Source organism: Ciconia boyciana, chromosome 2 (assembly GCF_034638445.1).
Source record: "Ciconia boyciana chromosome 2, ASM3463844v1, whole genome shotgun sequence".
In the NCBI taxonomy this organism is placed as follows: domain Eukaryota; kingdom Metazoa; phylum Chordata; class Aves; order Ciconiiformes; family Ciconiidae; genus Ciconia; species Ciconia boyciana.
Window position 1 is genome coordinate 152483841 of NC_132935.1, and position 13079 is coordinate 152496919.

At 37.3% G+C, this 13079-nt stretch overlaps 1 protein-coding gene across 12 annotated transcripts in view; it reads right to left on the reverse strand.

Moving 5' to 3' along the window:
• The window catches only part of ARHGAP12 (Rho GTPase activating protein 12), a 77763-nt gene that overhangs the window by 23360 nt on the left and 41324 nt on the right, over nt 1–13079 (reverse strand). For all 12 annotated transcript variants that reach the window (XM_072854582.1, XM_072854584.1, XM_072854583.1 and 9 more), the window contains 3 exons: nt 12414–12494; nt 3874–3999; nt 137–211 (listed from right to left, as the gene is read on the reverse strand). In XM_072854582.1, coding sequence (XP_072710683.1) covers nt 137–211; nt 3874–3999; nt 12414–12494 — 282 coding nt within the window. The remainder of the gene's footprint in view (nt 1–136; nt 212–3873; nt 4000–12413; nt 12495–13079) is intronic.

The following is a 13079-nucleotide window of genomic DNA, read 5'->3' on the forward strand; positions in this document are numbered from 1 at the left end:
TAAAATGCAAAGCCTTCAAATAGTTTTATCTCATTATTTTTCTCAATAACAAGCAGGCTTACCCTCAATTCTCTAATCATGAATAGCCCAGTTTCTACAACATCTACTTATCTATTTAAACACTTTGCATACTGACTGTGGCTTGATGCTTTGGTGAAGAAGGAGAGGATTCATTTTCAGGAAAACTGGCCTTAGAAGCAGTTGATGATTCCTATAAAATTCAAATAGGCAACATAAGTTATTATCTTTCTTACAATTATTTTAATATTTTTTAACCCTAAAGGCACCTTCTATTTATACACACTCACACATTACAAAAAAAATGTACTTTTTTTAAGCATTCATGATATTCTCAGATAGTTATATTATAAACCTGCTTATTAAACAGGGTTCTTACAAGATTTACAGACAACACTTAAACTGGGTTAATTAGCACACATCCATTTGAAAAAACATTAATCCATACTGTATCAGCTTAAAGCAAAGCTTTCCTCCTTATTAAGGGGCAGATTTTTTTTGTATGACATTGCTATCATTATGAAGCACATTCATAATACTAACTTACTACAGGGCACCGTGTAATAAATACCAAGATTTTAAAGAAAAGATTATGTCTCTGTGTGGTTAGTAAATATAAGATAAGTGCAATAAATTGTTATACGTGTAGAAAAGCATATACCAGCTCTATTCATTTTCGTCAGTCATGATCATTAATTTCCTTAATAATCAAGCACTGAAATTTCTAGAGATTCAGGTTTTTCTTTCAAACTAGACAGTAACTGTGGATCAAAAGAAGAAAGTACTAAATCTCTGGAAACTAGAAAAATTGCCCATCTGGAACAAAAAAGGCATGTGCATTTCCTCTGAAGTAATGATTGCTTTGCACAAATACACCGCTTGAAAATCTGGTAAACAATTGCAAACAGAAGAAAAACATCACTTGTTCTCTGCTACTGTTAACACATTTCTCCCCCTCCCTCTTTTTAATTCCCTTGCTCTCCCAAATTCTCCCAAATTTTGGGAGAGCCAAGTTCAAGCTCTCCCAAATTCAGTTTGCGTTTCCAGCATTACATAACACTCTGCACACCCGTGCTTTAAAATCCACTTGCAAATCTACCTACAGAAGTTGTCCACTAGTTCTTTTAGTAGCATAACAGAAAGCATTAGCATTCCTAAGAACAGCCTAAATGTTCCATGTTTTCAGATGTCCCAGGGGAAAAGAAGATGTTCAAATTAAGGAAATCAACGCTGTCCCTCCCAGGAAGGTATTTCTTCCTCTGCTTACCAAGTTTTTTAGCTGATGGCTATATACAGATATATGCCACAGCCAATAAACAGTTAACAAGTACATTTGATATCATCAAATTCTTATTAGCCATGGCAACCCATACTTTCACTCTGACACAATTCAAGCACTCTTTTGACTGGCCTATTTTCATAGAATTGTGTTGGTTTTTTCCAGGAAAAACAAATAAGGAAAATGAAAGAAAATAGCTTCCCTAGAAGTCAGCTACAAAGGTAACTTGGGGTTGATGTGCCTATCCAGCTAAATATCAGCCATTTTTCTTTCTATTCCATTCTGAATTTGAGATAGCTTTCATACACTAAGCAGCTCTGGAACAAGAAGTCTAGTATTTGTGGTCATGAACTATTCCCTTTTCACATACTAATTTAAAGCAGTATATGTAACAGTGTGTCTGCCAGTGGTAATAAAATGGGTGCATCAATGCACTAAACAAAATTTGTCTTTCTACGAAACACTAGTTTATTGCTCCACTACACATTTTTTATTTTCTCAAAGCATTAACATTGTGCTTTATATGAACTATACAGTCTCCTCAACATTAACAAATGCACGCTGCCTGCATGTTTTGAAGCTGTTAGAACTTTAAGCTACTGACTTAGACTTTACAAATGTGCCTCATACATACAGTTTCTTTTAGTTATTACATTAGATATATGTACATTTGCATGTTTGCTACACGAAGTTTAAGGTCTTGGTATTTTAACACTGCATCTTGAAGAAAAGTAAAAAGCTCCCCTTATTCAGTGTTTTACAAGAGCTTCTTCATTCAGTGCAGCACTACATAAAGGTCATCCCAAAACAGAAGTAAATCTTATGCCAAAAATTGAAAAGATAAGTCTTCCTTTAAAAGCGAGGCCAAAACTTACGCTATCTCCAACAGCACTGTTCAAACCTGTGAAGTGTAAACTGCACATGAGGCTACAAGTGTCCGCTCAGCTTTGATTTACCAGGGCACCGTCGAGGCTGTCTCTCATGCAGTGCCACAACACGCTCGGTGCAGAAGGATGCGGGAGGAGGGGTCGGGCGGGGAAAGGAGCAGCAGGGGGACCTCAGCATCGCTCGAGCTAAACTAATGTGCACAGGTGTAAAGTCTCCAGACAAGCACAGTCCACTGCCTCCTCAGCACCACGTATGATAAATTCTAAACTGACAGCTCAAAAGCTTAATATCAAATCCAATAAATCCTATTCTGAGGAACTAAGTCAACTCATGACAGCCCACTCTCCTATACTCTATTTCAACAAGGAAAGCCATTAAAATATACCGGAAACAACAGGTCGAGCAACTAACATTCTGGGCAGCAGATCTATTTCCATTACAACTCACTGTTTTGTCCATTTAAGTTTGTCTTTGACATCTGCAATCACACAGGCCCACTTGTAGGCTTTTCTCCATACTCCCAAATCTAAATTAATTTCATTTTTCCCTGTATCTTTAGAAAAAGGGAGCTTACAACACCATTTCCTGGTATCTCATTCTAAGTAGTCTGTGCTAAGATTTTGGCATTACGAAGTATTTCAGTTTCCATGACTCTTGGGATGGACTGCTGCAAAGTTACAGAAACCAGCAAGTCCCCACCCTGTAACACCCCTTTCAGTTCCTCCCCGCTCACGTCACATCAGCTCTCCTCACCCACGGGCAGAATGTCCCAGCACAAGCAGAAACGGCTGGCACAAACATCAAACCCAAGAGAGACAGGCAGAAAGAGCGCAAGGGAAAGGCTCCGTCTCCTTGTTGGCCTAAACAGCATCTGTTACTGTACAGCCCAAAACCGACTATCAAGAACATGCCCTAAGAACTGGCAGAAAGCAGCTCCTGTTGTTACTGACCTGCAGCTCTTTTCAGACTGAACTCCCCACTCAGCCCTGGAGGGGACCAAAGCCAAGCGTTTCAGCACTTTCAGTACTGTCCTCTGTCCTCCAATAACAGTATTACAACCCTGCTGTAACCACACACGACTTTTCCTCTTTACTTGAGATATTACAGTGGAGATCATCAGAACAGTCATTAAAGGGATAAATCCACTATATAATACTACTACTTCTATCTCTGAAGCATTACTTCTGTCTTTAAAGCATAATTTTTACTTTAGCAAGTGCAACTTATTTCAATTCTGTGAAGATTTCAATTATTCATCTGCAATCTTTCAAGTGTATTCCTACTTGGTGTTTCCTACAATTAAAACATTCAGGTATGAAATATCACTATACCTTGCATGAGAACCTCACCCACATCCATAATTCTTGAATTCAAACCCTAATTACACTTCATAGCCTAAACTGAATTGGGAGATTCCCAATTATAAGTAAAATGGCTGTACACACCAAACCCTGAACTAACACTAGTTAAAATACTTCAAGGATAACAAGAAGAGAGCTACGACTCACAAAGTAACAGTAGTAAAGTTATCAAACAGCTCTTGGTTTTGCTGAATGTTATATACAATGATACAACAGAATATAAGAAAAATGAGATTTCAGAAATTCATGCATACTCATTTGTTAGATTAAACACTTCACACATCAGAAACAGCTGGTATTCCAGCATGCTGTTTAACTTGCTCCTACCTTATCGTTGGTGTCCAACACAATTGTGCTGTGCCTCCATTTTGTTAAAACTATTGGTTCTTGTAGCCTCCTGTCCAGACTCCTACTCTTTATTATATCTCTCTGCTGCTGTGGTGAAGCATTGTACTAAAGAAGAGAAAAATCAGGCTATAAGTAGAATATAATTAATGCAAACAAGACCTGGACATACCATTCATACACCTTAACAGTGCAAACTTTTAGATTCCTGATGTCACCCAAGGGTGTGAAAATAGCCTTGGTTTTATTTTGCATTTAGTCTTCAGATCTGCCCTTTCTGCTGTAGTCCTCTCTCCAAGGCAGTAACTAAGACTGGCCTGTCAGGACAATGCTTTCCCTCAGCAAATAGATGTTTGATTTCTTGTGCAACAGATCACTGCTGGTTTTGCAACAAACCAGCATACTGAGAACCACCAAGGAATTAGAATAAATACAAGATTTAAACATTCACTCTTCATATTGCACTGACAGTACTCTACCACCTGTCCAACTCTTGGGTAAGGAAAGGAAAATCCTGCTGTCCTGCAGTAAGGCATTTAGATTGAGAGTTATGATCGCTTGGATACAATTCTCTTTCACCCAAAGGTTTGGGATGCCTAGGAGAGGAGACACGGGGGTGAGCACTTGCTTTTTCAGAATAATCACATCAAAATACTTATAAAAGGATTTGCTGGTGTGGAATGTACATAAGCATGGAAAATAAGTATTTAGCAGGGAATAATTTTAATACTCAGCAGAGCTTAAAGGAGAGAATGGATTTATAACACAGGTTTTCTAATAACTCAAGAGCATCCAAAGATGCACAGGCTGAGAAAATGTGAAAGCCATGAGAAGAACCCAGCATTTAATTAGATCTCAGCATTGCAACATACTTATTAGTAGCATTGCCATTTTAAATCACCACCACCACCACTGAGGTAGCATTAGAAAGAATTATAAAAATATTTCAAACAAAGTTTAATACTGAAAATACAACATCAATGTATGGCGGTGTGGTTTTTTTTTTAAGTCATTAAAAATCTCACTCTTTCTATTCAGCATCAGAAGACTAAAATCTGCACATAGAAAGAAACATAAGGCAGCATTTGCGGAGTCGTGTAAAAGACTAGAATCTACTGGGTAAGAAGTAACAAAGGAAAGTGCTCTTTTTCTTTAAGAAGGCTAAAGCAATAATCTTTGTAAGCACACTGAATTCTACAGTTTCGCTAGTGATTCCTTCTGTAAGCTCGGAGCCTCAGGTCTTCAAAGACAGAATAACCTATACCTACACATACCAATGAAGCATGGCAAGGTTTAACCTAAATAACATAAATATTAAATTTAGGCTAAGTTGCATAATGCAGTTACATTTATTGCCCAAATAAAGAATCAGCATTATTACTGCCATGGCAGACACTATGCTTGTGTTAGCTTTGTATTTTACTATGAATAGAGTTAATGCTCCAGTAAGTCAATAGATGCTTAAAATGTAAATGATAACTTCAGTGTTTCATTAAATTATTTCAATACGCACAACAGTAGCAAAATACTCTCAAGTAAATGCATCTTGCAGTACTGAGAATAAAATTTGGTCGTTCATGCACAGACAGAAATGAATTGGTTGTCACTGTAGAGATTCACTTCTGAGACTGCACTGACTTTGTATTGGGTTCAGCACATTTACTCTCACATGAGAACTGCTTCCTTACAATAGCGAGATTTAAGCAACTCTCAGTTTGTTCCCTTGTTAAATCAAAGCTGAACCGTCATTCATGCTGCAAGGCATCTAATACCAGCTTACTTTCTTGTTATGAAGTATCCACTCAGCAGATGCTCCTACAACTCAACCTGTGTCAGCAGGCTAAGCAATATGCAGCAAAATTGCCTGTATTACAACTAAAACCTAAACAATTTTCAGTGAAACGATGTCTATATCACAGAAGGTTGCCACAAACCACATTCCTTGCAGCAGTTCTAAAGCATTTAAGTGAGCAATTCAAATATATTTCTTGCTATGAAACAGAACCATTTATTTCAGAAATATATATACACTCTTCAGTGACACTGGTGAATATTATTAATGGAAATGCTCCATGCACTTTCCATTTGAGTAGAATTTAAGTTTAAACAGTCAAAGACTCATTTTAAAGTAATTTTCCTTGAATTTAAATCTATATTAAGAGTTGGGATATAGACACAAGCCTAATTACAAGTGATCTATATTTAAAAGGTGCCTTTGATACCATCACAAGCCACCAGGATTCAACTTAGCTAACAGACAACCCCATCCTGAAGCAGAAAGGACCTGTAAAGTAATATGAAATTCTAGTTTTACAAAACTTCTAACAAGAAAGGAAAGCAACAGTACGTGGAGCTCATTAACTGCTAACAACCCAGAACACTGCTAACAACCCAGAACACTGAGCCATGTGTCTTAGCAGCTTAAATAATTTGCATTGGTGATACAAACAGTGTTAGTAAACTAACAAATCTTTAAAAGGAACATTTGACATTTTTTACCCCATTTTCTCACAACAGAGGTGTCAAGTAAACATTTTTCGCTCAAGCATTTATGGAGTTGGGGGAGGGTGTTTGTTTTATTCATTACAAATGGTGGAACACACTACTAACGGGGGAAAAAAAAAAAGAAAGCTTGGGTATTTCTGGGCTCAAGACAAGCCTCTACTTTTAAAATAAATGCATTGATCTGTGATGGCCAAAGAGAATCAAAGTGAGATACAGATACTGCTTCAGACTCTGCATTATCCAACTGAACCAGCCATCCTCTAGATTGGGTAGAGTCCACTGGCTAGAGAGAAGTAGCCAGAGCTTTCAGTGTCCAGGCCAGATGCCTACACTCCTGCCACTCTTTGGTCTGCTCCGCCAGCACCACCCAGTCCTCCTAGTTCTAAAAGCCTTACAGAACAGTTTCAGGCCGGATTAATTCATTGACACTCTAGAGGACTCCTACCTGCAGAGCTGTTGTCTCTCCTACAGGTAATTGCAATGATATTTCCCACTGTTTATCAGCAACGATAAGCAACCAGGTTGGGCTCTCCTTCCCTCACCCAAAATCATGTTTTTTACATAACTCTAAGCAGGCTTTCTATGCCTAAACCTCGGTGTAATCTTGAAGACAGAGATCAGGCAAGAGCCATACAGCCCAGTAAAACCAACCCATTCCAGACTACATGTTGCCTGGTAGGATGATCTCTGCGACATCATGTGCCTTAACATTGCACTCAAAGGAGATGCTATTGTTTTCTTAATTCTAAAGCTTTTGATAATGTAGCACAGAACTCCAAACATGCACATTACTGCTCCTTGAAAATACTCCACAAACTCAAAAACTTGCCCAATTACATTAACCCCTCCAGCACATCACCTCGCTTTGCTTCCCATTTCATTGGGAACATCTCCGGTCAGGGAGGGAGAACATGAGCAAGTTGTTCGTACTCTGACTGCATGCACCAAGTAACACTGACTTCTTGTTATTACAGCTCTTGGCGTAGGGTAAGGACACCAGTGGTGTAAATTTAGTTCACAGGGGGTTATTTTCATTGCTGAATTCGCTCAGTGCCTTCACACCAGCTACTTAAAAGCCTCCTTTGCCTTAGTATAAAAATTTCTAACCCTCTCAACTGGCCAAGTGATTTATATTTAATTTTAACCTGATACATTGCATGGCTCAAGGCTCTGTCCTAGCCTAATTGTGACTGAAATAAATATAACACCTCTGAGTTATTTGTAGCAGTTGTCCCCATTCTTATGAAGATGACACAGATCTGTCAGCTTTAAGAAAAATAAAAGAAATATTTTTCTTTGTTTGCATTAACAACACCCTCAGCCAGATGAAAGGAACTGGGTGGGTGAAGGGAGAAGAGTGAAACTTGGCAAAGACCATAAGTTAAGCATTTTACTCTACATTCTTGCAGTCAGAGATTAAAACAACAGCACTTAAAAATATCCTGAAATCCTAGTACCTTTATATACTCTACCATATTATTTGCAGTTGTTCCAATAGACTGTCTGAAATCAAAGAATTAAAAAAAAAATTTAACGTTGCCTCAGAACAAAACCACTCTCCAGAGCTACTGCTGCCATTGGCTTTGAATCAACTTTCTGGTGCTGTGATTGACTTAACACCTCTTACAGCTTTTGCTTTTCTGATCAACTAAATCAATGACACACTTTTCTTAATCTACATAAATAAAAGAAAAAAATAATTTTTGTCTTTAAGGATTTTATCCCTACCCCTTCCTTTCCTCTCTTTAGAGAAAGAAGGCTCCTCATTCTCTGCCGTAGGACATGTGGGTGGCAGCAGTTGGAGGCATCAGCCGCACTGAAGGAACAGAACCTATGGAGAACGAGGAGACCACTGGGACAAGCAGCTGGATCTCGAACGTAGAAGTGACTGAAAGACACTTCTGTATAACCCACTTCGCTCACTTTGCTGCTTGCACATCCACTGCTTCACCTTCTAACCCTCAGGATCACTAAGACTGCTGATCTTTGAAGAAGTGCTCCAAGTCAGCTCTGAGTGCCACAGGCCCTGCTGCTTGCCCAAGCAAAAGCTGGGGACACTTTCCCCCCCTCTCTTCTTATTTGGGAGGAGGGGAGAGGTGTAGGAACCACCAAACACCAGAACAAATGAGGAAGACCAGACCAGGCCTCTTGGACACAAATATACACATTAAAGACAAAGAAAAAAATCTGACTACCTTCTCAGACGTGTCTCAGGTTTGTCATGTCACCTGCACTTTTGTCCTTAAAAACAAGAAACTAGATTCTCACATCAGCTGAGACTGTCTCAACTTTCTCTGAGCAATCCCAAATTTTATGACAAGACTGTGAAGATTATTCCCTATTGCTAACAATACTGTTTAGTGCATTGACTTACAGTAGATACGAGTGCCAACACACATGATGTGTTACCTCAAATCAAATAGCACTGCTCAGAACAAAACCAGTTGACATGGACCATAAGACAACCAAAACCCTGTTGACACATTCTGATCTTTATTTTCTTTCACCATTTGATTGCATTATATCTTCTTGATATTACCAGCATCATGTTTTATTGTAATTTTTCATACAGCATGCTCTGCTTGACAGCATTCAGGTCTCCAGCAGGAAAATCATTCACCAGAGTATCAGAATTGAGGCCCCTGAGCTCCATCCAACCCAGTGTTGACAGTGCACAGAGCGAATTAACAGACTGCTGGTCTCCTAAGACAGCCAAAAATGAAGCTCCTCTACCTAGCGACTCCTCTCTGGATACAGTGAGGGCAGCTAATGCTGCAGGAACTTCTGAGAAGATAAAAGTGTAACTGCAATATCAGTCTGTAAATATTAACACCAAAACTATGAGTTCACTCCAGATGCTCATAGTATAAGCATTTTCTTTCAAAGTTTACTCTTGGATCAGACAGCTTGGTCAGAGGATGGCCAATCCTCGTGCTGTTATGCCAGATATCAGCCTAGGAACACATATTGAAAATCTGAGAGACCATTAATTGGTATCTCTAATTTTTTTTAGGTTTATCTCTCTCCCTTCCCTTTGAGCTACTTATTCAATATTTATTACACAGTTTTCCTCGCCTTTTTGTCACTTTGATAGATTACCTTTTTTAAACTTCAGAAATTGGAGAGTTCTCATTCCTGAGATAAATTTAACTCTCCCCCCCCAATACAGATTTCTCATTTGCCTGAATTATAAAACTCATATTAGAAAACTACTAGGTTTCTAGAATACGTTTGCAGCCTCTCTCAACATGATTTAGATATTACTCATTCACTACATAGGAAATAAACATGTTTTATCATAGTGAACTATGCAGAACTTTTATTTGCTGTTTACTATTTCTTTTTTTAATAATTGGCAAGAACCCACAACTAAATGCAGCAGAATGCATGGGAGAAAAAATGCAAAGTCTTTTGTGAGATGCAGTACAAATTATGGTTGAAGATTATCCGTTTTAAAGAATAATTCAGTATGTTCTTTTGTTTCACTGCAAAAAGCTGGGTCACACTCATCATGAGCCTTAATAGACTTTTCAGCAGTTGTCAAAGCTAATCCATCTAAGAAGTCATTTTTAGCCAGACGCATTCAGCTATTCCTAGATGTTATTTAAATATACATGACTGGAGGGCTTTCTATGAGACTGTCTAAAGTAATTTGTTTTGTAACTGCCCCCGCAACGTATACCCTCACAATTTTTAACACACATACAAGAATACTGGAAGTGTTATTCCCAAGCATGTTCACATTTACAGTTAATGCTATAACAGTGAAGATTTTTAATGTTACAGTATTAGCTCAGCTAATGTGCCATTTCCAGAAACCTTTGGACAATTTTTAATTCTAATGAAGTCCAGATTAAGAACCATCTAACAAAAGGATTCTCTTCTTTTTCTGGTTTAACAGCATTACATGATCATGCTATTCCATCACTTTATTTCACACCACATCTTGGAAGGCAATATTTGAACTAAATACACTGGGAAATAACTGACCAGGAGTAGGGGTTTTTTTCCTAGTAACTTAATTTTAATTTAAACAAGAGTTATAATGCTGAAGTCTTTCTACAGTTTTCTCTCACCACTCATGAGAGTTTTCAATATAGATTATTTTTCTTCAAAGCAGTTCTGTGGTCTGTCATCTTTCCAATTCATTTGTTCCTAACCACTTTTGGAACCAGCTTCAGTAAGATTTTGAGAGACTAATCTTCAGTCACACCTCAATTACTCACAAGTGTAACATTTCTGCTGTATGTTCTTCAGATATATAGTTACATAAACTAGCTAAATCTTTTGCTGAAATATTTAATCTATTCCACAGCGTTTAAAGTTAAAAGCTAAAGATTTCTGGAAATACATAGGCTCTTGGATCATGAATCCAAGAGTCAATTGCTCATTTACTTCTGTTAACCTTATATTTGCTGCCACCCAAGACCTACTAGTTTCAAGAAGGAATTAAAGAGTACATTCTGCCCAAATGGCTCATGAGAAATAATTTTCAAGGAAAATTTGTAACAGCAATATGTGATGATTTTCATATAAACAAGAACTAAAGCATATCAGATCACAAACACCGAAACAGAGGCTATGTTTCATTCTGTAGGTATCTATTGATACAATGGAGCTAGAATATCACACACTAACACACAAATACTAGAGCCCATCCCTTTATGCTAATATGCCTCAGGTAACAGTTCTGGATTATCTTTGTGACTTATTGTAGTTGGATTAAAGCCAACTTAATTTGCTATTTAGTTCAAATCTAAACCCAACCTATTTTAGTGGAAAGCAACTTCTTCACAGTCAAAACTGTCTGCATTGCAGAAGTCACAGAATAAAGTACCCAAGACATTATTCCCCCAAATTAACTTAAATTATACATACTGAACTAACAATTGCTTCTGGTAAAACCTGGTGTAGCAGATTTTCAGACTTCTGATTAATCTAATAGCTAATCAATAGCTAAGCAGCTTTTAAAACCAATAGTTACAAATTATATTGTTAGGTTTATGTATGTTACAAAATTTAAGTTATCGAAAACGTCAGACCAACATTGGAGAATTCACAAAGCTAACTCAACTCTTCAGTGACTCAGATACAAATTCTTTTACTTATGTAACAAAGCAGTCTAGTATATAGCTTCATTCATACATTTCAATGTAAATATTTTCTCACAAATATTATGAAAGCACTATTTATTAAGGTTGCTCCTTTCTAAGTGGAAGTGACTTAGGACACCGATTTTTGGACTGATGAAACAATAATTGAGAAACATGCTCTTTCATATACTTATGCACACAATTCTGTGTGATTTTTTTATTTTATGGTCACCTTACTATGTAGCATTGAACAAACATCCTAATAGCAGGAAAGACTTGTACAACTGCATCATTATGACAAATGTCCTATAGTTTTTCAAAGTGAAAATAAGAATTAAAGAGTATTAGGTACATCCTCAGACTACCAAGTGTCCCTGGCTCCGTCACTTTCCTACAACTTCCTATTTTCATTACAAAAATCAATAAATACCAGAACACACTTCTGGTGAAACTGTGTCATCCTCAAAGACACCACAAAACTGATGAAACTTGTTTTTCAACACCTGTCTGTATAAGGTGTACAAGACAGGTGTTGAAAAACACTTAAATCACCAAATTTACAAATTCATGACAGAAAAATAATGCATTTTCGAGAGTAAAACCTTCTTTTTTCCTATAGAGGTTTTCTTTATCACAGCAAAATCACAGATATTATTCTGCAGCCTTGCATGAAAAGCTCAGTTCAGCAAAGATACAAGATCTTCCTTGATATCTTAATAGTTACATAAATCCATTTTTCATGTCCTTCAGTAAATTTTTTTTCTCTTCACAATCAGAAATTCTACAATCATGCAAGAAAAAAAACAAGCGCAATATATTAAGTCCTCTTGTTGTGAATAACTCTTGTTAAAGGCCCCATAGAACATTTACTGAGGAAGCGGGGAAAGCCCCAAGTTGTCAAGATTTCTTTTTTAGGTCACTTACCTTCGGTAACTCCCATTCTGATCGGGAACCATCAGCACTGTAGTAGTATGGTCTACCTTGTTCATCTGCGTGTTTTATCCACTGTAGAAAGAAATGTGATGATAGGAAATGTAATCAGAGTGACAGTTGTAATATAGTAAATCTCTGATACTTGGGATTTAAAGTTAATTTTTAATAAAGTGCCATCCACTTCAGCAGTGTCTAGTGCTCCATTAACTAACCATGCTTAGTTAGCAATGACAGCACAGTTTTCAGCTTCCTGAATTACGTTTACTAGGATTTTTTCCTTCTGTAACTCCTCAGAAAATAGTCCTGCAATATCACAAAAGAGATTGTGATAAACAGATATTTTTGAAGATAGCATATCTCACTCTTATCAACGTTACAATGTCAGTTTAAGGAGGCACAATCTTTGCATCAGATCTGTGTAAGGATTTTATACATAAAACTACAGAATTACAAGAAGCTCGATCAGCAACTGCTGATAATTTAAGAGGTAATTGCACTTGTACAGCTCTGTTTTAAAAACATCAACAGGAACATGAGATGCAGTTCCTAAATAAATCATGAAGAAGATAAAATAATTTCTGTAACCTCTATAAGCAACTCCCACAATCAAAGAGGTAAAACTATGACAACTGTGACTAGTTATGCAGAAAGGAAAGA